The sequence below is a fragment of the Lutra lutra genome, chromosome 4 (genome assembly GCF_902655055.1).
Source record: "Lutra lutra chromosome 4, mLutLut1.2, whole genome shotgun sequence".
NCBI classification, from domain to species: domain Eukaryota; kingdom Metazoa; phylum Chordata; class Mammalia; order Carnivora; family Mustelidae; genus Lutra; species Lutra lutra.
In genome coordinates, this window is record NC_062281.1 from 65,309,526 (window position 1) to 65,335,752 (window position 26,227).

At 37.2% G+C, this 26,227-nt stretch overlaps 1 protein-coding gene across 6 annotated transcripts in view; it reads right to left on the reverse strand.

The window, feature by feature from the left end:
- Positions 1-26,227, reverse strand: part of LOC125097754 (phosphatidylinositol 3,4,5-trisphosphate-dependent Rac exchanger 2 protein) — a 307,095-nt gene that overhangs the window by 50,298 nt on the left and 230,570 nt on the right. For all 6 annotated transcript variants that reach the window (XM_047725749.1, XM_047725748.1, XM_047725751.1 and 3 more), the window contains 2 exons: positions 746-812; positions 301-491 (listed from right to left, as the gene is read on the reverse strand). In XM_047725749.1, coding sequence (XP_047581705.1) covers positions 301-491; positions 746-812 — 258 coding nt within the window. The remainder of the gene's footprint in view (positions 1-300; positions 492-745; positions 813-26,227) is intronic.

Below are 26,227 nucleotides of genomic sequence, written 5' to 3' on the forward strand. Positions count from 1 at the left end.
TGTACCTAAAGTATAAATATCTTGTAATATAAATGCCAGGGTCATAAGATTCTGGGCAGATAAGCTACAGTGATATAAATGTGGGATTGCATTCATTTGTATGAATCACCAGTCACCAAACATAAAACTGAAGCCAGAAAACACAGTGTCACCATGATCTGATTTCCTAAATCTTATTCCAAATACATCCAAGTCCTCTGAATGTTTCCAGTTACCATTTCCTGTAACCAAAACGTAAGCAAGAACCTCCAAACGAAATCGGGCCCGAGATAGGCCGACATGGCAGGGCAGGTGACATACCTGTGCACGCCGCTGTTACACATGATGATGTGGCAGGCCCCCAGCCGGGAGCACAGCTCCGAGGACACGGACAGCAGCCCCACCCCCGATGCACTGCAGGCTGTGTTTGCGCAGGCCGCCGTGCGCTTGGATCTGATAAACGAGGCTACCAGCCGATAAAGTTCATCCAGAGCATTGAGAGGCCTCATTAGCTGCAGAAAAAAAGCGACGAACATAAAGCTCCACACATCCCGTAGGAAGAAATGCTTGTCGATGAGCTACAGTCCACCATCGTTAAAATGTTTAATGAAGAGTCTAAAATATCTTCCTCGTGGAGGTAACAGCTTTGGAGGCTACAAATATTTGTCTAAGAACTACACATTATCTAAGAACAACAGTGGAAAAAAATAAATAAGGGAGTTCTGTGAATGGCAAAGCATCAACAAATGCAATAATCTCTTTTTACCTTATCTACATAGGCAGCTTTGGATGTGGAGTTGGGTGGTGAGTTTGACTTGTCCAAGTAGAAGGCCCTGTAAGAAACCAAGGAATAGATGATCATTTATTGCTAGAAACACTAAAATGCATAAAGATGTGCAAGTTTCACTGATTTCCTTTTGAAAACAAATGAATAAACAAGTTGCACACTAGTATGGGTGGGAGTGCAAAAAAAGTCAATAGTCTTCTATTAGTAGAAAATGCCTAATGAGGCACCTGGGTGGCTCAGTCAGTTGAGCATCTGACTCAATTTCAGCTCAGGTCATGGTCTCAGGGTTGTGAGATGGAGCCCCTGCTTCCAGCTCTGAATTCAGCAGGGAGTCTGCTTGAGATTCTTTCTCTCCCTCTCCCTCTACCCTACCCACCCACATGCCTCCCACATGCTCTCTCTCAAATAAATCTTAAAAAATTAAAAAAAGATGCTTAGAGAAATAAGTCAATCGGAGAAAGACAACTATCATATGATCTCCCTGATATGAGGGAGAGGAGATGCAACATGGGGGGTTAAGGGGGTAGGAGAAGAATAAATGTAACAAGATGGGATTGGGAGGGAGACAAACCATAAGTGACTCTTAATCTCACAAAACAAACTGAGGGTTGATGGGTGGAGGGGGATTGGGAGAGGGGGGATGGGGTTATGGATATTGGGGAGGGTATGTGCTATGGTGAGTGCTGTGAAGTGTGTAAACCTGGCGATTCACAGACCTGTACCCCTGGGGATAAAAATATATGTTTATAAAAAATAAAATTAAAAAAAAAATTAAAAAAAAAAAAAAAAGAAAAGAACTAAAGCTACCACCAGCTCCATTATACACTGTGTGGTCTCAGAGACATTACTTAATTTGTGTATGCCTCAATTTCCTCTTTTGTAATTTGGGGATAACATTATCTTCTACTTCACAAGCCTGCTAAGAAGATTAAATGAGTTAATGCAAATAAAACCTTGAGAATAGTACATAGCACAGAGTAAGTGCTCACTAATATTTTCCATAATTAATATTATCACAAAAGTTGAAGAGATAATATTTTCTTGTGACTATTGGTGAACATCATATAGTTTTCATTCATTGGGCAAGATTATAAAAGTAATACTCAAAAAACTAATTTTAAACCGAGTATGGAGGTGAATTCTTTCATTTACTAAGCTAGGCTCAGATTGGAAGTTAGACCCTCTTCAAGCATACTCTTTCTCTTTGTCACCAGGATGTAATGTGGCACCAAGTATTTTAAATACCGGAAATTGAATCTTAGTGACCTGCAATAATTAAACGCAATTTCCAAAGAATTTTGCTGAGTTTTGCTTAGCTCTTGGCTCAATACTAAGCTGAAATTGTAAGGAAATGACCCCTGAAGACAGGATACACTTAGGTTAAATTTCATCTACTATTTATTTTTGATGAAGTGAAATTATTTTCAAGATGTGAACACTTAGTATCAATGTACCAAAATAAGTTCCACAGTATTAGAATGATTATCAGACAAGATATTAGAATAAAACTGATTAGGCTGATGTTTTGGAGCACCATTTAGAACCTCAAAATACCATCCGGTTATTATCAAATGCATGAGTGGTAGTGGGCAAAATCAGTGAGAGAGACCTTTATGTCCAGAGTCCCCTTCTATGCATGCATGCACACGTGCACACTCATACATGGCTATTCCCATTAGCACTATCCCTAGTAACAATGTTTGTTTTTGTCTTTTTAAGATAAAGTAGCATGGCTTAATCAATTTTTACACATTAAATTAGGAAAACTTTAGGAGTCACTTCCAAAATGAAAATCAGGCTCAGTCTTACTGAGAATTAGCTTATCTCTCAAATACAAACTCAAACAAGAACAAAAACTTAAAAACAGTTCTGCATCCAAAGTTGGGTTATTATTCCTTATATTCATTTGAACTCCTAAAAATTTCCACATACCATCTTGGAACAAAGGTGGTGCCTCAAATCTGAAACCCACAGAGATACCTTGACCAGATGTTCCCATGCCTTTCCTCAAGTGTGCTTGGTAGAAAAATCAATAGGGTAGAAAAGAGCACACGAGTTCATGGAAAATTATTCCCTCAGTCTAAATCCCACAGCTACCTGTTGCTACTGAGCACATAAGGCTGCCAGGAGTATGAGGACTCCAGTCACCCCAGGCAGTGTTCTGCTCGCAAGGACTGGGTTATGGTGGCATAAACAATTCTCAGGTGGAACATCATTCAAACACCAAGAAAACATCGTTTCATTCAGCTGGCAGAATCAATATCTACTAAAAGCACTGGACCAAGAGCAAAATCAAAGGCATCTGAGACATTTTAAAATTTTTGACATCTTCTCCAGTATCAGAAAGAGACAGCAAACAGGATTGCTGGTATGAGAAGAGGAAATGAGCCAGACTTGCGTGAGGTACAAAAACATGCAATGGGGCTGGGGTGAAGTTAGAATGAATGAGCGACTGAGAGAGGTCAGAGGGGCAGAGTCTGTAGGCAGGGACTTAACAGATCCTGACAAAGACTTTGGGTTTTTTAAACCTTATTGCTATGCATAAATATTCATGTTCTCCTGAAAGTTCTGAGTGTCTTTTCATTTCAGTTACACACGTACACATTTAGGCTAATACTATGAAGTATGAAAATTCAGGTATGCACCACCATGTTTTAACAGATCCTGGCACTTGGCACTTTTGCTTCACCTTTTAAAGAAATAAACATTATAGATACAGGTGAGCCCCTTCTTGCTCACCCTTCTCCACTCCCACTTTTGCTCTGAACTCTCCCTTCCTAAGGTAAATACCACCCAGAAGCTGGCATTTCCCACTCCCATGCTTTACAAGGTCACCCACACAGTTGGCCCATGTGGACTGTCAGACCAAAAAACAGCTATGATCATTCTTCCACATCCTTGTTCCCATTGATGTCATGAGAAATTCAACCTTTGGTCTTTTTATTTTCAATCTGTATTTATTTTTGGGCCATATTTCTTCTTCTTCTCTTGCATTTTGCATTTTTCTTTTGTGTAGTCTTAACTTCCTTTACATAGAAATTAGTTATTACTTTTTATAGCAAGAGTTAAATTTGGTGACATTTAGAAGTTGCTGTTCCTCTTTACTATTTTTTTTTAATCCACACATTTTTTTTCTAGGCTTGCTTCCTCAAAATATTCGGTTTTTAAAAGTTGGATATTCTATTACTATGTTTGATCAATGTATCAGTGGTATATGGTGGCATTAAATTCTAGAATCCAAATTATAGGACATTTTCCCCCTCAATAATGCTCTTGGTGTCTGCTCTCAATCTAGATGCCTTTGCTTTGGGGCTAGTCTGTATTTTTTCTTCGATGGGCAAAGATTTTCTTTTTATCCTCAATGTTCTGAGGTTTTACCTCAAGTGTTCAGGCACTGATTTATTGTTGTTTATCCAGATAGGTTCTCAGAGTGTCCTTTCAATGTGAGGAGTCTTGTCTTCAATTCTAAAATAATCTCAGCTATTATTTCTTCCCATAATCTGAAGTTCTCTCTCTCTCATTCTCTCTCTTTCTTTCCTCGTACGTACACTTTTAAAGTCTTATTTTCCCGTGACTGCATTTTAGGTGATTCCCTAAGTAATAGCTTCCAAATTGAAAAGAAAAAAAAATCTGTCATTGTCAAGTCTAGAGTTTATACTTTCTTTTTCTAAATTTAATTTTATTTTCAGTGTTCCAAAATTCGTTGTTTATGCAGCACAACCAGTGCTCCATGCAATACTTGCCCTCCATAATACCCACCACCAGGCTCATCCAACCTCCCACCCCCTCCCCTCCAAAATCCACAGTTTGTTTCTCAGAGCCCATAGTCTCTCATGATTTGTCTCCCCTTCTGATTTCCCCCAACTCATTTCTCCTCTCCATCTCCCAATGTCCTCCATGTTATTCCTTATGTAGAGTTTATACTTTCTACTGGGAATTTTATTTCAATGGCTGTCTTTCATTTCCGAGATTTCTGCCTATTCTTATTTCATTTCCACCACCAACAGGTAAACTTCCCATGAGGATATAAACTATGTGGATATGATTTTTATTTACTTGGGTTCATTCCTGCATCTCTGGCACCCATAAGAGTGTGCAGACCACAGTATAATCTTAAAAAAATATTTGTAAATAAATAAAGCATTAGATCATGACTGTTTTTATTTCAGGATTTTCTACCTTTTTACAGATGCCAATCCTTTGTTTATATTTTGAATATCCAAAATATGCTCTCTCAGGCTGTTTCAATATTTTAATTTCTTCCAGTAAAATCTATTCTCAATGGTTGACTTCATTGGCTCTTTCCTAGTGTAAGGCTTTTTCTCATGTGCTTTGGATTTTATTTTATTTTATTTTATTTTGTTTTCAGGTTCATTTGAAGTCAGGAGATTGTTTTAAATTTAGTTTTATTTAGCTTTTTGATATACCTCCAACCCCCATCTCTCATTATCCTTCTCTTACAAATGATTTTGTGCTCATTTGGTGCCCAGAACCACCTAGACATAATCAGTTTCATATTGGTAATTCAAGTATTACATTGTGCTGGCATCTGGACTATTACAATTAACATTCCTGAACCAATGAGTGATCGGATTCAAGCCCCAGTTTATTGGCGGTGCTGCCTTCTTCCTGCCATATGACCCATTCTTGGCATCAAAAGATATAGCCTAAAGTAGTGGCAGCAGGTTTGCTCAGAAGAAGAGTCCTCCTCTACATCCTGGCTTCAACCTATAAGGCCAGCTCTGGATCTCCACTCAGTGTAGAAGGATTTCAATCTCGTATTAACCTGGAAGTAGTCATACCGGCCCTTCTGGCCACCTTGAGAGGCCTCAGCATAGCTCACTACTCATCACTTGCATTTTCTTTTGATTTGTGGGCCACTGAGATGATAAATCATGAGCTCCGCTGTGACTTTGACTTTTTCTGACTTTGCATTTTACCTAGCAGTGCTATACGCTTGGAAAGAAGGTGGTGCTTCAAAGCCAGAACTCGTAGAGGTACCTTGATGAGATGTCCTCAGGCCTTTCCCTCAAGTGTGCTTGGCAGAGAAAGTAAAACAAGTAAAAGAAGTGCCCAAGTTCAGGGACAAATTATTTAGTCTCCCAGGGTCTCAAGTACCTTGTTTTTACAATGTATATTAAAATTGCCTAATATATACATATATATATATATATATGTATATATATATATATATATAGCATAATGTCGAATATTAATCAAAATGAGAAGTACTCAGTACTGTGGTAAGCAAATCGGATGCATTCAATAGTTAATAATAACTGCTATTCAAGTGCACACAGTGGGAGGCATCCTCTGGAGCATTTTTAAGGCATAGCAAGGAATAAAAATAAGACCCAAACTTTCTTCTTTCCCTTAAGTCCACCTGTGATATTTTCTGATACACATAAAAAATGAAAATTTAAGTAGGTACTTGGAAACTACATAATTCCATGATCAGGGCACAAACAGTGGTTCAGTTCTAAAAAGAAATGAATCTTTCTTTAGGTTAAAGAAGACTGTCAGGGCCCATGCGTGGCTCCGTTGGTTAAGCATCTACCTGCCTTCATTCAGCTCAGGTCATGATCCCGGTAGTCCTGGGATCGAGCCTCGCATAGGGCTCCCTGCTCAGTGGGGTGTCTGCTTCTCCCTCTGCCCCTCACTCTGCTCATGCTCTCTCTCTCTCAAATAAATAAATAAAATCTTAAAAAAACAAAAAACAAAAAACCTGACTTGGCAGAAATCTTAAAATTTCCAATGGGGCAAAATCGTTGAAGGAAAAAAAAAAACAAAACAAAAGAGATTTTATGAAGAGAGCCCGTTGAAAAATAACCTTTATAAATTTAAAATGTATACATGCCCATATCAAGTGAAACCTTACGGAAACAATTTAGTCTTTTCCAAGTTGCTATATAGCAAAACTAAAATAGAAAAAGCATCTAATTATATAACTGCACCCTTCAAAACACTCTTAGAAGATAAATGCCTCCTACAAATACAGAATTACATGTATTTACTGATGCAGACTTGTACAAATAGTTAATATTTGTTAATCCATGATTAAAGAAAGCAAGAAATCATTACAAAATAGATCTGTGTGCTGATGAAGTCTAGAGGAGATAACCATGGAATACAGCCACTTTGTTAGTCTTAAGAAGTTTGCCTAGCCAACATATATTTTAAGTCAACCAATTATTTGTTAGAATTAAAATTTAGACTTGAGGGGCGCCTGGGTGGCTCAGTGGGTTAAGCCTCTGCCTTCAGCTCAGGTCATGATCCCAGTGTCCTGGGATCGAGCCCCACATCGGGCTCTCTGCTCCGCAGGGAGCCTGCCTCCACCTCTCTCTCTCTGCCTGCCTCTCTGCCTACTTGTGATCTCTGTCTGTCAAATAAATAAATAAAATCTTTAAAAAAAAATTTAAAATTTAGACTTGAGGTTGCAACTAATTTTAGGTACTCGCTATCAGAAAAAAGTCTGTTCAGCCACCTACTTTACCATCCCTAAGGTTTACAGGTATTTACAGAACTTCAGTATTTTTCAGAATATGACGAACTGTTCACAGGAAATAAATTTCTAATGCACTTCCCTTAATTATGAAAGTCTTACAATGCCCCCTAATCAAAATTTATGAGCAAGTTAATGGCAAAATTGGAAAAATGCCCAAACTGACCATAGTTTATTATGCTTCTGAGGTTAGTAAGAATGAAGTCATGGTCCTTTGTCTCATACAGCAAATCTTATTAAGACCGTTTTGCAACTGCTGCCACTACTTCATAGTGGCTGGACAGTCAGTTTCCTTTCAGGCTAGCATACATCAAACTTGGTTGTCACCTTTGTAAATTAACTCTGCCATATAAAATTGATACATTATGATAATATTTTTTCATTTAGTCCCTGTAGAATAAAATACCAATGAAAGGGGTGATAATGTCATAAGTTATAATATGTAGTGATATAAATATATCCAAATCAAATAACTACAGTGAAACTAATCTTGGGCATTTATCTCATACAATCTAATAGTGGAGACAGGTACACAGGTATCTATAATGAAAGGTAGATCTAACTGACAGGTAAGTTTAAAGGTGAAAAATGGGGGCGCCTGGGTGGCTCAGTGGGTTGGGCCACTGCCTTCGGCTCGGGTCATGATTTCAGGGTCTTGAGATCGAGCCCCGTGTCGGGCTCTCTGCTCAGCGGGGGGCCTGCTTCCTCCTCTCTCTCTGCCTGCCTCTCTGCCTGCTTGTGATCTCTCTCTGTCAAATAAATAGATAAAATCTTTAAAAAAAATAAATAAAGGTGAAAAATGTTATTGGGATACACTTGCATGAGGAAGAAGCAAGCCCATATAAATTAGAATATGCCATAAGCGTTGGACTTTGACAGATGGATGGGATTCTGGACAGGTCAAAATAGGAAAGCAGCATTTCAAATGGAGGCAACACCATGAACAGCGGAACAGATAGAGAAGTGGGTGGAGCCAATCTGGCTGAAGAGCAGGTTCATATAAGGGAGAGAGAGAGAATGTTGTGCAAGTAGGCTGGTTCCATACTGTGAGGAAATTAAATACCGAGCTAAAGAATTATAATTCATTTGTTAAACAGTGGAGAGAAGCACAACACAGTATACACTTAGCTATCATTAAAAAAGTAAAAATAGGGGCGCCTGGGTGGCTCAGTGGGTTAAAGCCTCTGCCTTCGACTCAGGTCATGATCCCAGTGTCCTGGGATCGAGCCCCGCATCAGGCTCTCTGCTCAGCGGAGAGCCTGCTTCCTCCTCTCTCTCTCTGCCTGCCTCTCTGCCTACTTGTGTTCTCTGTCAAATAAAAATAAATAAATAAAATCTTTAAAAAAAAAAGTAAAAATAAATGGAAAGAAATATGTGACACATGAGATTTGAAAATTTAGGGAATTCAGAGCTGCAAGAAATCCTAGAAGAGAAAGAATTATTTGGCATTCAAAATAAGATCATGGTAATGAAAATAGGAAACTGATGATTGCCACAAGAGAAAAACAATGAATTTGGGGGAACACTGAGATTATTTATGTAGAGTTATGCAGGTTAATATACTAATTAAAAAAATCAGGAAAGTGTTTTCTCAGCTGGGTAAAGAATTAAGATCATAGCTCTATAGAGTCAGGCAGGTACTTCAAAGGGTCAGGTTTACACACAAAGAGAGACAATGCAACAGCTTAATGTAAAATATTTAAACCTGCTATTTTTGTCATAAGGGATTTAAACCAGTGACAAAGAATGTCACATTCTTCTCATCTGGTACCTTTTTTCCCAGCTTTTTCTGGGCATGTTGGAGGATATCCAATCCAAGAGAGATTGATTAAGGCATAAGAGCCACTGGTGCTTTATAAATAAGGAGGAACATCTACAGTATTCAGCTCAGCTCTCTGTTATTTTCCTGTTTTTTCTCCAGATCATTGCCTATAAGATCACTATTTATAATAATTTATGAAAATTTCTTACTTGGGCAGACTCATCTATACTGCTTATAACATCATGTCCTATCCCCAAATATTCTAAACTGTATAAGTTAGCTTTTGGATTTTAGCAATTACTCTGCATTTCAAAAAAGCAACTATAACAGTATTTGTTTGGTTACCGGTATTAGTCATTGGTATAGTTAGATCTATCATTATTACAATGGCATGACAGTTGGCTACAGCTGTGACTGGGTGTCTAATGAGAATTATTGTTAAGTCGCATTGGCCTACCGTAGCACTTAAATCAGAAAAAAAAATCCACAGAAAATATTATTGAAAGAGCTTATTTCTTGTAAAAAGGAAAATCACCAGAGAGGTTCAATCTGTGCCCATGGATGGGTAAAAAAATACATGATGAATAAGTAGGTGGGAAATAAGGTGGGAAAATATTAATTTGTGTCTCTATCCTACCCCTATTTGCCTTCCATGACCACAAACTTTAGCCCTGGAATGTGTTTTACTAAAAGAAATATGAAGAGAAGTCCCAGATAATGAGATAAATTTGGATTTGCTTGGATAAATCTGTCTTCTCGCTTGTCAAAAATGGAGCCCCCAAGGTTATAGTCCTTATATAACTTCCCATGTCAATAAACAGCTTAATTTCTAACTTCAGTGTTGGGAAAAAGATTCCTGGAAGGCTAACAAAACAATCCTCATGACCACACAGGGCAAGACTTTCTCACATTAAAAAAAAAAAAAAGGACTTCATTGATGCCCTGGACAGAGAATTATGGTGTCAGAGGTAGTGGGGCTATGCCACATTGCTTTTTATTGCTGTCAACACACTCCTATCCCTCTTTTCCTTTGACACCTTCAATCACTGACTTCCAATTTTTAAAACTGGAAAAACTTCCAATTTATAAAATTAAAATCCAATTGTCTATTTTCCAAACATTCTTCTACTGCATTCTGATTTTTGCTCCTCTTTTCATGAGTCTGAAAGGGTGATGTTTCTTTCTTACACCTACAACATACATATATCATCAGGGACTTAAAATGCTGCGTGTGTACATATTTTCTAACGGTGACACCATACTCTGCTACTACAGGACACAATCTCTGTGGAAATGGACAGAAAAAGTCAATCTCCAAAAAGGAAAACCTTTCCAAAAATAAAGTTTATATTAAAAACAAAACATCTCATTACATCAGGAAAAACAGTAGAGTCAAGTAATATTTCTATTTTTAAACTAAGTCTACTTAATTTGACAACAGATACGTCTCAAGAAAGTTTGGCACCTCAATATTAAAGGATAATTTTTAGATTTAAAATCATAAGTCTTTTTAGGTTTAAAGTCATAAAAGTCTCAACTGAGACTTGACAGAAGTTGAAGTTGAAGTTGACAGATCAGCTTCTCCTCCTCCAGATCTTTCTCTGTATTCCTTATTTGACTCTACCTGGCCTTCAAAATTACCTTTCTAGAGCACAGAGATGAATATTTTATTACCTTGCTTAAAGTAATTCAGATTTACCCAGTACCCAAAACCTACAATTTGGGCCTTCAAGACCTCCCCTAGCAATCTACCAACAGACTTCCCTTCCTATCTCTCATCTCTCTCTTTGCCCTGTCATGTTCATACTGGATTCTCCCAACACACCATCCACCCACAAGAAAACTGCCACACCTTTTCTCATATTATACTATCTGCCTGGAACCTCTTTTCACCTCTGCTGCTTGGTAAGATTCTGTTGATATTTAAAACCCTGCTCAAATATGACATCTTCTTGAAAATTTCCCAAGTGAAAAACATTTATCTCACTACACGGCACCGGGTTACACTCATTCTATCATCTTTGCTAAATTACATACTCTCAGAGAGCAGAGAACCATTTTTTATAAATTTGTCACCCTGGGGTGACTGGGTGGCTCAATCTGTTAAGTGTGTGACTTAGACCCCAGTCATAATCTTGGGGTCTAGGATCAAGTCCCGTGTCCAGGGAATCTGCTTGTCCTTCTCCCTCTGCCCTTCCCCCTGCTCCTGTTCTCACTCTCCAAAATAAATAAATAAATAAATGAATAAAATCTTAAAAAAAACTTGTAATCCCATAACCAAAGATAGTGCCTGACATACACACAAAATTTGTCATCCCATAACCAAAGACAGTGCATCTATACTTGGTATAGTATTGAACTAAATTGAACTCTATTTCATTTGAGCTATAAAGGAGTTGGAGTTAGCATACTTTCAACCAAACAATCAAATAGATATCTGACTTAAAAGAGGAAAAGAAATATCTTAAATTTTTTTTAAGATTTATTTATTTATTTGGGGGGGGGAAGGGGCAGAAGGAGAGAAAGAGAGAATCTCAAGCAGACTCCTGGTTGAGTGTGGAGTCTGACATGGGGCTCGTTCACATGATTCATGAGATCATGACCTGAGCCCAAATCACAAACTGGACACTCAACCAATGGAGCCACCCAGGTGCTCCAAGAAATATATTAAATGTCTTAATTTATAGATAAAATGATATTATGTACATTTTAAGAAGGATTATTTGCAGAAAAGATTCTTCCTAAGCTTAGAAATATTAGGCTACATCTCAATTAACACTGAAAAGCAACACTTAAAGGAAAGTATTTAACAGTCATTGGAACCTATAATTAAAGAGGAAGGGTGTTTCAGTGATCCATCCTCAGTGAGAGACAGCTATGATCAAGAGAAAAATATACACTGGGTCCCCTGCAAGACTCACACACAGTAGTGTTGTTTTACCTCTAAATGACTAGCAAAAAGGATCCAGCAAAATACTTGCTCAGTTATAAAGAAGAAAAGATGAAAATAAATATGGATGAAGCACAATTACATTGAGTTTTAAATGTCTAATTCTTAGCTTTTATACTTTTTTTTAAATACTAGAATCCATAAAAAGGCTGTGCTTCCCTTTATTTTTCAAGGCCCTTACTACAGTACTTAACACAGAGCCAGTCACTCAATATTAGCTAACATCATAATAGAGCTGTTATTCATTCTTCAGAATTTTTAAATTATATATATATATATATATACATATACATATATATTTAAGGCATACACTATGATGATCTGATATAGACATATATAGGGAAATAATTACTACAATCAAGGTAATTAACATATCATCTCCTCAGTTACCATTTTTTAATAAGTGATGAATGAGCCTAAAACTTATTATTTACTCTCTACTAAGCATATTCCCTTTGTTCAACATAGTATTATTAAGTACAGACACATGTCCACACATTATTTCTTCTTCCTTTTCTTCTCCTTCTAGATTCCATATATTCTAGATTTCTGTAATTCTTTTTGACCTATTTCTCTTTGCATAATGTTCTCCGGTTCACCCCACTCTCTTCTGACATGCAAGGTCTCTGATGAGATATCCACTGTACTCATGGGCATCTTGTACATGAGAAATATTATTTCTCCTGTTGTTTTAAAATTCCTCGTTGTCTTTGACTTTAGATATTTTTATTTTAATGTATCTTGGAGAAGATCTTTTTTGTATTGAAACTTCTGGAAGGCCTATGTGCTTCATAACCTTGGATGTCCAAATCTCTCCCTGGACTTGAAGTTCTCAGCAACCTCTTTAAATAAGCTTTCTGACCTTTTCTCCATCTCTTTTCCTTCTGGGACCCCAGTAATGTGCAGGTTGTTTCTCTTAGTGGTATCCTATAATTCATGTTGGCTCTCTTCACTCTTTTGCATCTTTTTTTTTTTTTTTTTTTTTTGGCTTTGTTTTCTTTTTGTTCCCCTAACTGGATAATTTCAAATGTCCTGTTTTTGAGTGCACTGTTTTGTTTTGTTTTTGTTTTTGTTTTCCCTGCTTGGTCGAATCTGCTGTGGAAGCTCTCTATTAAATTCCAGTTAAGTCATTGCATTCTTCAACTCTAGGGTTTCTGTTTTTGTTTTTTTTTTTGTTTTGTTTTTTAATGGTTTTTATTTCTTTTTTGAACATCTTATTTTGTTCATGTATTGCTTTCCTAATTTAGTTGTCTGTGTTTGCTTGCACTGTGATTCACTGAATTTCTTCAAGAGAATTCTGAATTTTCTGTCCAACAGTTTATAGATCTCCATTATTTAGGGTCAGTTATTGGAGTTTTATTAATTTACTTCTGTGGTGCCATACTTCTTTGATTATTCAAGATCCTTATGGTCTTGGTGTCTGTGCATTTGAAGAAGTAGACAACTCTTCCAGTCTTTATAAACTGCCTTCAGCAGGGAAAACTTTTTACCAGCTAGACCATCCAGAGATTCTAGGGTAAGAGGGGACATCTGGTAGGGTCCATGGATGAATAAGTCTGATGCCTTGGTCAGCAGGCAGGCAGGCTTGGTGCTTGGGTCCACAGGGTTCCACAGGAGCCCACCTGGAGCCTGAGGTCATGGGGATTGGTCTGGCACTGATGTAGGCCTGATTCTTGGGATTATGGTGAAGTTGGGTGCTCACATCACTCTTTTTACTCCATGGGGAGTGTGTATCTCTTTATCCTGGGTTAGCCAGGTTTAAGGGAGGGCTGATGGGGGTAATATAATGCATATCTTCTTATTTCCGTGATCCACGCAGGTGCTATAATCCTTCACCTAGTATCTTTTGCTCCTGTTAAGGTTTTGTTCATGGATATTTGTTCAAATTAATGTTTCTGTAAGTGGAGGGACACTGGAAACTACTGTACCATCATCTTGCTGGTATCACTTCCCATTATTATCATTATTTAAGACCCATGTTGAACATCACCTCCTCTCTCATACTTCCTCAGTATCTTCAGAGTCAAAGGCGCTTCCATATCTCCAGCACCTAGTATCTTCCCTAATGTTGATATCTATTGTTGTGTACTGCGAGGATTTGTTTACATGTTTCTTTCGTCCCAACTACTAGCACCTTGAAGACAGAGCCAATGTACAGTTTATCTTTATTACTCAATTACCTTGCATAGCACCACCCACAACTATGAGTGTTCAATATATTTTGGTACAGTAAATAAACTTCCTAAGGTACCTAAATTAAATTTCCTAAATTTATTGATAAGTGACAGCTCTAAATCATTTCCAAAGAAAATGGGTCTTCTTTCAAAAAAAGGAAGTGTGTGTCAGAAAGAATTGGAAATCATCTATCATGAATGGTAACTACTGGTCAAGAAAAAATTGCCAAGCATAAGTTTCCTCCATTACAAAAATATATATATATACTCACTATTTTGTTTAAGAACCTTATAATAGGAAAAAGACAACTGTACGAAAAAGACTGCCCCATCTTCAACTTCCAAAGTACATAATTAAAATCATTTGAGGCAGTGTGGAACTGTTACTGACTTCTAAGATATTAAGGCAGACAACTATTCAGACGTGAGTCTCCTCTTACAAATAACTGTAGACATCTGCTTCAGAGAGAAGGGGTGGGAAAAGGTAATAAAACTAGAAGTATGGATACACAGAAATTAGAAAGACGTCATTAGCAGAATATGGTAAGTGAAAAATGCATTAATTAATTAAAGCTCCCTTGGGACTGTCTTTTTGTTAATTTCATTCCTCAGATGCGCAAAATGATCAAAGGTAAGTTTTAAAGAACTATTTGGAATTGAATATAATCTCCATGAGGGCAGGGACTACATCATTTCACTTATGACTTGCACCTGAAACACTGACTGACCCAAAGCAGTTGCTCAGTAAATATTTTTTAAATGAAGCATAAGTAAATAATAAAAATGAGGATCAGTTTTGTTTAACAAGGAGGACTCTCATGCACTACTGAGTCCTTCCCACAAAGAACAGTAAGTTCGATCAACTTCATTCTTAACTAGATGAACTAATGAGAATAAATTTGCACTGACTCTTAACCTTTTAGATACTGTCTGATAACCTCCTTCCTCTTCCATTTAAATTTCTCCTAAAGAAGTCTCATTTGCTAATCCCACTTCCAAACCTGCAACCCACTCCCCTCAGTTGATTGTAGCCAGACCTCTACCCATCACCCTTTACAAATCGTTCTGCCTAAGGATGTCAATGACAATGACTTTATACTGTCCAATCCCAGACATTGTTTTCTCAATCTCTTCTTATATAGGAGTCACCCTCAATTATCTATTCACTAAGTCTTTTAACATTAGCCTTGTGCTTTGTTGGTTTTCACACATTCACTTAAGCTTGCCTTTTCTGCCTCCCTCCATGCACTTGTCTTCCTTACCTATTCCTCCAACACCTGTTTTCTGTCCTACCTCACTATTCTCACTCTGAACACTCTCTTTAGTCTTTTTTTTCCTCCAAGATACCCAAATATGCACATCTCTAAACTCCAGATTGTGTGTTTCTTCATTTGATCAATAAGCAATAATCATAATTTATTTATTTGTTCAATAGACAATAATAATAAATAATAAGATGGGTACAGTGGCAGGTATTGTGGATAAAAGGGTGAAAATAAGACAATTATTTACTTGCAAAGAAGCTACATTTGAGAGAGGACAATAAACAGGTAATTACTGTCAGCATGATAAGTGATCTAAAATAAAAAGGTCTAGCAGAGTGCTAAAGTGAACATTATGACAAGTGGCCCTTAGGCAAAGGGAATGAAGGGTCTTTATAGCATAAGGAGAATCTTAAGAGTGGAAAAAAAGAATAGTCCATTCAGGCCATGGAATTTAAATCTGTAGAAAGCTACTTATCTTCTGGAGAGAAGGGAAGACATGACAAATGGTCTTTCTCCCTAATCTCCCAACTGCCATTGGGAGATTACTCAGCAGATATAAGCAGTAGTTGAATGAATAAATGAAAGAAAATAAAAGGAAGGATAGAAAAGAAAGAAAAGGAAAAGAGGGTAAAGAAAGGAGGAGGAGATGGATAAGACAGACGAGAGAGAGGGTAGGTGTGAGGGAGAAGGGAAAGAGAGAGAGGGAGGTAGAGAGAGACAGCTCTATCCCTTATTTGTCATGGATCTGCTATGTTGTATTAAATAGAAGAGAAGAAGTAAATGATGTGAAACTTAGAAGACCTCCCTCTTGTCCTTATTGTTGATAAACTTACTGTAAATCTCCCTAAATCTTCTGAAAACGTTATGGCATTTAGGGACTTGAGAGTAAAAACAACAACAAATCAAAACAACTCATCCTACATTATGGTTTTCTGTACATAAGAGAAATGTGTGGTCAGTACTTTCACTCAGTTACTTCGAAAATATTTTTTGAACATCTTTTGGGGTATAAAGCAGTGTTCCATGTTTTAGTGATAGATCCATGAAAAGGTTCCTTTAGAAACTTGCATTCTGGTACACATGAGGTGTGAACTTGTCTTTCCTTCCCTGGTAGGGTCTGAAGGACCTGACTACAGCAGGCCTTCTTTATGGGAAAACAGAAGCTCTCAACGCTGGCTCTTCCTATATCTGCTTCTCTAATATAGTCCAACCCTGGCCCCAGTGTTGACTTCAGCAACATTTCTTCACCCAGACACAAGGCAAGCTTACTCTCCTTCCTTCGGAATCTGCCCTCAGCTCCCTTTTCAGTTCTCATCCTTGTTTAGGGAGCACACACAAACATATGAAAGGCCAAAGCTACATCTCGCACTAGTAACTATTTATTTGAAATCCCAGCCTATGTCTTCTAGCTCAGTGCTGCTCAAAATGTGGTCTGAAGACTAAAGTAAATAATTTGTCAAGAAAAAGTTAGAAATTGTGTAGCAGTTTATATGGTATCAACATCCAAAGCATTTAAAAGCACTTGTTTTATTGAACAAGGTACAGACTAGTACAGTGCAGTAAGTCACATGTGCTGTGAGTCACAAAACAATCATGCACAGGAGGGCCCCACTGCACTAAGTGATATTTGAAGGTTAGTTGGTCAGTTATGAACCAAAAGTGTATAAAAATTGAATACAAACATAGGAATTTGTTTTTATTTAAAACCCATCACCTCTACAGTCATTTTATTAATCAGAATTTTTTAAATTGATGGTTTAACATCATCTAAATTAGAAAAATAAAACTGGTAATATTTATCCATAATTTATAGGTGACAATATAATTTCATTGGATTTTTGTTAAGAAATTGCTCTTGACTTTTTCCTTCCCTTCCCATCAACATATCTCAGTAAGATTTGTTTTCTTCTATTATATGAGTTATTAAAACAGGCATGGAGAGAGTTTAAGTGTACATCTCCCCCTGCAAACTATACTGACATCCTAACCTAGATAAGTTACTAAGCAAGAAACTAGCTCATTTCTCCTATTAAAAGCTTTAAATATTGGTATACACAGTGTTGTTCAAAGTATACATAAAGAATTGAATATGGGGAATCACAATTTCACTCATAATTTGTATTTATTTACTTATTTAAAAATATTTACTTATTTTATTTAGAGAGAGAGTAGGGGGGAAGAGGAGAAGGAGAGAGAGAATCTCAAGCAGACTCCACACTGAGCACAGAGTCTGATGCAGGGCTCAATCTCACAACCCTGAGATCAGGACCTGAGCTGAAATTAAAGTTGGAAGCTTAACTGCCTGAGTCACCCAGTCATCCCTCATAAATTTTATCTTTGAGTGCAGAATAAGATGAATGGCTTTAATGACAATCTTTCATTAATTGCCTAAAGAATCTGGTAGTATTCATGATGCTGCGAAGCAGAGCTGAATGCCACTATGTTCCATTTAGCTTTTATTTCCACAGTGTACAAAAAAGTTCCTGCTCCTAGGGGCGCCTGGGTGGCTCAGTGGGTTAAGCCTCTGCATTCGGCTCGGGTCATGATCTCAGGGTCCTGGGATCGAGCCCCACATTGGGCTCTCTGCTCCACAGGGAGCCTGCCTCTCTGCCTAGTTGTGATTTCTCTCTGTCAAAAAAATATTAAATAAAAAAAAAAAAAAAGCTCCTGCTCCTAGTACTCTCATTTAAGGTGCTTCGAAGTGTTCTGCTACCTTATCCATAGTGGAGCTGGGCAGCCATCTTTTCTGCCTTTGGGCTAAATCCAGGACTGGAAGCACAGTGAGGGCTATACATCCTCTGGATAGTTTTCCACCATCATCTCTTATCCTCTTAGCTTTCTGGTATGAAATCAAACACAGTATCTGGCTTATTCTCAGGATTATTTCTGTGCACAAATAAGGATCTTCTAGCTCCATTTTGCATAGTTTTTTAGGCAAGTTCCCTCTCTGTCTCACTGGAAGATAGTTCCCCATTGCCACTGGGCAATGAGGTTAGCTGTCCCAACACACAAAGACCTTGGAGAAACCAATGTGTTTTCTTCCACGAACACCCATCTTCAGATACAAGTTTTCATGATTTGTTACTCTTCACATTAAGCAAATATTGAAGATTGTACGCACCTCCTCTCAGCTAATACTCACAGCAGCTTATGAAGCATCACTAGCTCCAGTGGACAAATAAGGAAATCAAGGCTCACAGTTATTAAGAATTTCACCTAAGTTGTACAACTAGTCAAGGTAAGAGCGGGGAATGGAATCCAGGTTTGACTGACTCTCCATCCTCTGGTGTAATAATGAAGCAGGCAATTCCAGATCAATAGTGCTTTGTTTCTTCTTATTCATTTTACTGTAGAAATCCCATATTTACAAACAAACTGAAATTTTTTCCCCTGACCTAAATCCACCTGGTCTGTTAAGAATGTTTCTGCTTTTTCTCATTTGGCCCATAAGAAATGCGAATGTCATTAGATCTACTAAAAATGCTTCTCCATAAGACTAGCAAGGGATTTGTTCATCTATTATCCTCCATTGTGTTTTCTGAATGTGTCTAATTTTACATCTGAGTTCACTAATATCTCAAGTAGGTGAAGTTCAAAGCTTTCACAAACTGAAGCACATCTAAGAGGCTTTTAACTTACTAATGTATACATAATTATATAAAATATGCTATGAATGGAATAGAACTGTGGGCTTTTAATCATACATGACTAAAATATTAATATTTGAATAGGCAAAGGAAAATATTCTAAGTTAGGTATTATTCTATCCTAAGTTGAGTATTATCCTATTTAATATTTAATTATAATGTATCATTACATAATTTTAATTATATAGTATTATATGTAATGTTACATGGTACATATTTCAATACTTAATTTTGGAATTTGATGCAAAGAACATGGCCGATAATCCATTTTGATGCCTTTTAAAATGTATGCAGATGATTTCTCCTTCTCTGACAGTGTGTAATATTCGATGCGGTACATTCATTACAAAGACAAAAATACATTAGTGAGTTTGATTCACAGCCAAACTCTAGAGAGATACTTTCTTTTGTTTTCAAGTAACAGTGAGATTCAACAATTTTAGTCCCTTTTGCCTTTTTCTTCTGCTCTGGTCTTTGTCGGATCTTCTTCTCTAGTTCTACAGCTGTGGAAACCTCCCTTTTCAGAGAAAACAAACCAGAATTCTTCTGTGTCCTTTAAAACACTTCAAAATTCTCCTTTTTTTCAAAGAAGATTTCACGTGTTTGTGTTGTACACAACTATTCTTCCATAGTAAGTAATTAAAATTCCATTAAATCATTTTCCCAAGCCACACCCAGGATTACTGGGATCATTTGTTACTTTGGAGAAGCAGTGGAACACTGTAACAAAAGCATACATTTTAGAGCTGGAAATAAGTTTGAGCCTTTGCCCCTCATTGCCAGTTGCCTGACTTGGAGCAATTCACTTCACCTCTCTGTATATGTGGCACTATCACCTGGGAAATCTCATGTATGATTTTGGTTTCATCTATTTACCTCTATATGAGTGTCTCCAGCCTACTGCATAGAGCCTCCTGAATGTAAATGCTCCATCTGAAATCCAGTTCAATTCCGTATGTTGCCACTCCCCATCCTGAAGACCCTTCTTCTCTTGTTCCCTCACTATATCAGACAATGATCCAGGTGTTCAATCCAGTGGGTCTCCTTTTCCCTCCATATGTATTCAATGAGGGAGACTTTCCAGATATTTCTAAAATCTATGCCTTCCTCTCCATCTTCATTTTTGTCTTCTCAGGGTTATTATCCCTTGCCAGAATGATCTTAGTAGCTTCCTAACCAGTCTCTCTGACTCTAGTCTTGTTCTCACCCCTAATTTGCCCCCACTGGTATCACCAAAGTGCTCAGTTTAAAATGCAAACTTCCCTCCCCCCAACCCCGGCATTGTGGTCTCCCTCCTGCCCACCACCCCTGCTTCCTTTTTGCCCGCCTCCTGTATTGCCCTATGTGTTTCTGCAGGTCTTTGCTCATAATGTTCCCTCCTCATGAGATAGCTTCTCTCCCCTTCTTCTCCTGGCCCACTGGCCATCATGTGTCAGAGCATCCCATCCCGAGCTCCTCGGTCTTCCCTAGGTGTTCTTCTTCTGTGTTTCTGGGCATCCTGTTACCTCCACCATGGTGTTAGTAGGGTATTTTGAAATAGCCTGTTTACCACATTCACTCTTCCTCTCCTTTCAGATTCTCAAGGACGTACTGCCTGATTTATCTCTGTATTTCTCATGCTATATCACATTCCTGCATTTGCATATAAGGGTGCAATAAATATTGTTGAACCATGAAGAACATACTCAAAACAGAATGGGAATGGCTAGGAAGATTCTTTCATCATTGACATTACAAGTCCATACCATTCTCCAAATATTATGTTGAAGTCATCATGATGTAGGTCAGGAACCCATTGCTGTTTATATTGTTTCCTAGCTGGGTTGCCTCAGCTTTTGACACATACAAACATTTATTAGTCATCTATTAACAGATAACTTATCAGCAATGATAAAAGAAAAATACAAGGGAAAAAGAGAAACAAACACATAAAAAGAATAAAATGCATGATATGATAAATGTTAGAGGTGTACAAGGAAATATAAAGAAAAAGACTAATTTATGGGAGCTGGTGAGACCTTTTGGGGCATGAATTTGGGGGTGTGTCAGGAAAAATGGAGAAGAAATGGCCAAAACAGCTTAGCTAATTAGAGTCATTCTGGCTGATTTTCTTCCTGTATGACCGACAGAATGACACAAATTTGAATCTGTAGAAGACAGAACTTTGCCCTCAGTTGAAGTTGGGTGGTCCATGTTACTAGACAGCTAATTTTATAAACATAATGTTCTGTGCTTCACACAAATAATGATCTTTAGTGAATCTACCTAAAATTCTTTTAAGTCATGGTTATGTCTTTTGAATCAAAAGTTCTAGACCCAAGCTAAATTTCCTGACTGGTATTGGGGCAAAGTTTCCACGGTACATCTGACAGACAAAAGAAGTTTGAAATGTCAGCAAAAAGGCAATGAACAAAAGGAATAGGAAACAATTCACAGAAGAGCTTGACTAAGATGACTTGAATATAATTTTTTAAGACTGTCCTTGTGATGAGCTAGAAACGTCAGCAGAGTTAAAAATAAAAATCAATCTTGTTTCCATAAGCACTGACAATTTTTCCTCACAGAGTATATTTCCCTGATTCTTCAGGGTATGCTTTGTGACACTTCTAGCTCTCATTTATTCCAAAGGAAATTCTAAGCAAAAAGAACTTTGATCTTCCCTTTGCTTTGATGAAAACAATAGCTTTTTTTTTTTTAAATTTTATTTATTTATTTGACAGAGAGAGATCACAAGTAGACAGAGAGGTAGGCAGAGAGAGAGGGAAGCAGGCTCCCCACTGAGCAGAGAGCCCGATGCGGGACTCGATCCCAGGACCCTGAGATCATGACCTGAGCCGAAGGCAGCGGCTTAACCCACTGAGCCACCCAGGTGCCCCACAATAGCTTTTTTTTTACTTTGAGATAGAGGCAATTTTCTTCAAAGGTTTTTTTTTTTTCTTTTCTTTAAAAGATGATTTTGTTTTATCTTTCTGCTTTCACTACTAACCTGCATCTTTTTTATTAATATTTTTATTAACATATGATGCATTATTTGCCCCAAGGGTACAGGTCTGTGAATAGTCGGACTTACACATTTCACAGCACTCACCATATCACATACCCTCCCTAATGTCCATAACCCAACTACGCTCTCCATACCAATTCCTCCTACAGAAACCCTCAGTTTCTTTTGTGAGATTAAAAGTCTCCCGGGTGGCTCAGGTCATGATCTCAGGTTCCTGGGATCAGGCCCCACATCTGGCTCTCTGCTCAGTGGGGAGCCTGCTTCCCCCCTCTCTCTCTGCCTGCCTGTCTGCCTACTTGTGATCTCTGTTTGTCAAATAAATAAATAAATAAATAAATAAATTCATACATACATACATACATACATAAATCTTAAAAAAAAAAAAGAGTCTCTTATGGTTTGTGTCCCTCCCGATCCCATCTTGTTTCATTTTTTCCTTCCCTACCCCGTAAACCTCCCACCCTGCCTCTCAAATTCCTCATATCAGGGAGATAAAAGATTGTTTTAAAGATGATCTGCTTCTCCTTGTCAATCAGAATATCTATTCATCCTTGATAAATATTATCACAATGAAAGATTTATCACAAAAATGTGAAAACACATAATTAATTTGAATCACATTTGCTGTCCTTATTTAAAACCTGCATTAAAAATTCCCTTAAAGTAACATAAAAATAAATATTAGACATAATTACAGCTTCTCAAGAACAAATGAATTCATCTGAATGCAGACAAGAGTAAGTACAGTCCAGATAAATTAAAGACTACATGCATAAATGTATATGCAGCCACATCTCAGTCTCAGAAAGCAATGGTGGCAATGTTTAATAGAATTACAGTATTTCTCAAATAAAGAAGATATATGTTGTTCTGAAAGTGTCATTATAATTTCAACTTTATCGGATCTTGTCCCATGTGAAATTTATGAACCTTTGCTACACTGATAATTTTCTTGAGAGAGAGGTATCCAACAGAGTCAGCATCTGTACCCTTCAAATAGGACTTAATCTTCTGGATATAAAAAGAAATAGCCTGGATACTGGAATAAATTCAATGAAATGCTAATAGCACAAAAATAGAAGAATCATTACATTGCAGTTAACCTGATTTCCAATTCAATTCAACTATTTTTATGGTACTTACTACGTACCAAGCACAGTGGAGAACTAGGGTCTGGTTGCCCTCATATGTACTGAGCAAGACAGGTAAATAACACTCAAGTCCAAGTAAAACAAACGAAATCAAAGAAATTATTAAGTCTTAAAAAAGAAAGTAATTAATTTCAGCTAAGGCTATAACTGAAGGCTTCCTGCAGGAAGATAAATTTGAGATGGATCTTAAATAATTATACTCTTTCAGCACATGGAAAGAGCTGAAGCATGCCCTGGGTGACAGCTGGCTTAAAGAAATTGAGGAAGAACTGTTAGTGAAGGAAGTATAGGAAGGATTCTGTTCACACATCTGTCTCACGCCCCTCTTCCTCTTGAATTCTAGTCAACTCACACTTTATAATTTCTCCTTTCCCCTTTAGGATTTTTACACATGCTCTTCCCTCTGCTAGGAAATACCCCTTCTGCACACCTTCATCTCCCATTCCCTGTCCCTTAAACACTGCAAGCCCATGCAAGCCCATCTCCTTCAGATCTCTGCATAAATGTCACTCCCTCAAAGCATTCATTCCCAAAACCTTCAACAGTCTTCCCATCCCACCCCCAATTAAGATTGATCCCCTTCTTACACACCTACATAGTACCTTACACATTCTCTACATACATTTTTCACATATTGTTGTAAATTATTAGTAAAATTTTTGTTTAATATTTATCATAACCCACAGGCAAAATTTTCCTGTGTGACAGCATCATCTTGTGTATTGCAATGGCCCCAATGTGAAGTGTGATCCCTGGTGTTTGGTGAGCATGCAGGGTTTATTTCTCTTTTTCTTTTTTTTATTTAAACTTTATTTTTCCAGTGTTCCAAGATTCATTGTTTATGCATCACACCCAGTGCTCCATGCAACATGTGCCCTCCATAATACCTGCTACCAGGTAGGTATTACCTACTCCTCACCCCCCTCCAAAACCCTCAGTTTGTTTCCCAGAGTGAATAAATATCAGTATCCAGCAGTTCCTTTAGATTTACACTGTGTGAGAATTTGGCACTTAAGTATAACTTGTATTCTGTAAATGTTAAATCCTTTATATAATTCATGTATAGAAAAGGATTCGAGAAATTTTTAAGCCTTATAAATGAATTCAAGTTTTTTGTAGACTTAGATGTTTTTCTCTTGCTATTGAAGAATCACTTCTAATATAAAACAAAATTTACAACCTGGAAACTCTGTGTTCCTGGTTTGAAAACAGAAAGAGATTGAATACACACATTGAGTTTACAGCTTGTCTTACAGAAACAGAAATATGGATGCATCTTAAAATATAAAAAAAAAATGAAACTCAGCTGAAGGACAGAATGAGAAACAAACATAAAACTGCTATAGAGGAGATAAATATGCATCTGGAATGTTTACAGTTAATTAAAAAAATCGCATCATTTAATAACTCAAAAAGCTGCAGCTTTATAAAGAAAACAATTGGAGGACAAAGGCATTATTTATATTCTTTTTAATGTTCTCTCTGTCTAGTTCTATCTCCTTCTCCCTCTCTTATTGTCTCTCTCTCTCAGATTTCATTAAATCCATCCTCTTGTTGATTTAAGGTAGCTTTCACAGTTCCTCATCAATAGAACAACCAAAATATGCCATTTCAAGCTTGGACATACTGTTTGCCATCCAAGTAAGGACTAGAAAAGAGTATTTTTATGGACTGAAGACTCTGAGGGAAGACAGAAACAGGAGTGGGGGTATGATCTCACAAGAGGAGACGGATGCAAAGGCTCAGGTCCTGGTGTTCTATTTTTCTTATGCTGTTTGATAGCTGTACTTAAAGACAAAAAATGGCAGTGAATCCATGCCACCCTTGATATCTATCTTATGCCAGGAGAACATAGTCACTGACATTTCTCTTCCTCAGAAGTAGAAAGAGATGACACATTTCATGGAGGTGCTATCATGGGAATACCCAAACACAGGCATACTTCTGGCTAGACATTTCTCAGTTGAAAAAATGGTTCAAAATATATGCCTCTGAGATTGGTATCTGTATAGCATTTCTTGTTAACAAAGATAAGATTTCCATCTTCCTTCTGCTTGTTATATAAACTACATTTTGGCTTTTAAAAAACTTTCTTTAAAGAAAATTCTGTATCCACAAGGGTATACCTTAAGAGAATATATGCTTTGAATATTTTATTGGTTTATTTCTGTAAAGAGATGGATTTATATTTAGATATCCAAAATTATAAACCCTAAAAAATTCAGTATGAAGTTATCACTTCACAAAAATAATAAATGATCTCAATAACTAATATACAACTTGCTTCCTTTAATTTTTCTGTTATATTTTACTGTTGACTTTATACTGAAAATAATATTTAAAAAATAACCATCTAGACCCCTCAAACTGAAAGGAGTATTTTAATACACAGGATACTGTTCCCATTTACATTACATTTTGTCTCACTGATCACCATGCAGTGTTATTTTTTTGCCAATAGGCAGGATACATTAAAATCAAAGGGTGTGGTAATGATAAATTACAACCATGTAGGGCAGGAAAAAATGATGCTAATGGGAAAGATGGCTCATGGCCAGAAGGAATAAAAAGGAAAGCCTGAGGTAGAGGATAGAGAATAAAATTGCATGAGGATGGTGAAGGTAGGTAATAAGAATGCCCCTTCTCCTAAATTTCTGGATTAGAAAATCTGAGTTAAACACTTGACAAGCAATTACTTTTTTTTTCCTTCTCCAAATTTTTATTTAAGTTCCAGTTAATTAATATACAGTGTAATATTAATTTCAAGTATAGAATTTAGTGATTCATCACTTACATGCAATACCCAGTGCTCATCACAAATGCTCTCCTTAAAGCCCACGACCTTAACCCATCCCCCTGCCCACTTTCCTTGCAGTAACCATCAGTTTGTTCTCCAGAGTTAAGAGCCTATTTCTTGGTTTGCCTCTTTTTTTCCCTGCTATGTTCATTTGTTTTGTTTCTTAAATTCCACATGTAAGTGAAATCATATGGCAGTTGTCTTTTTTT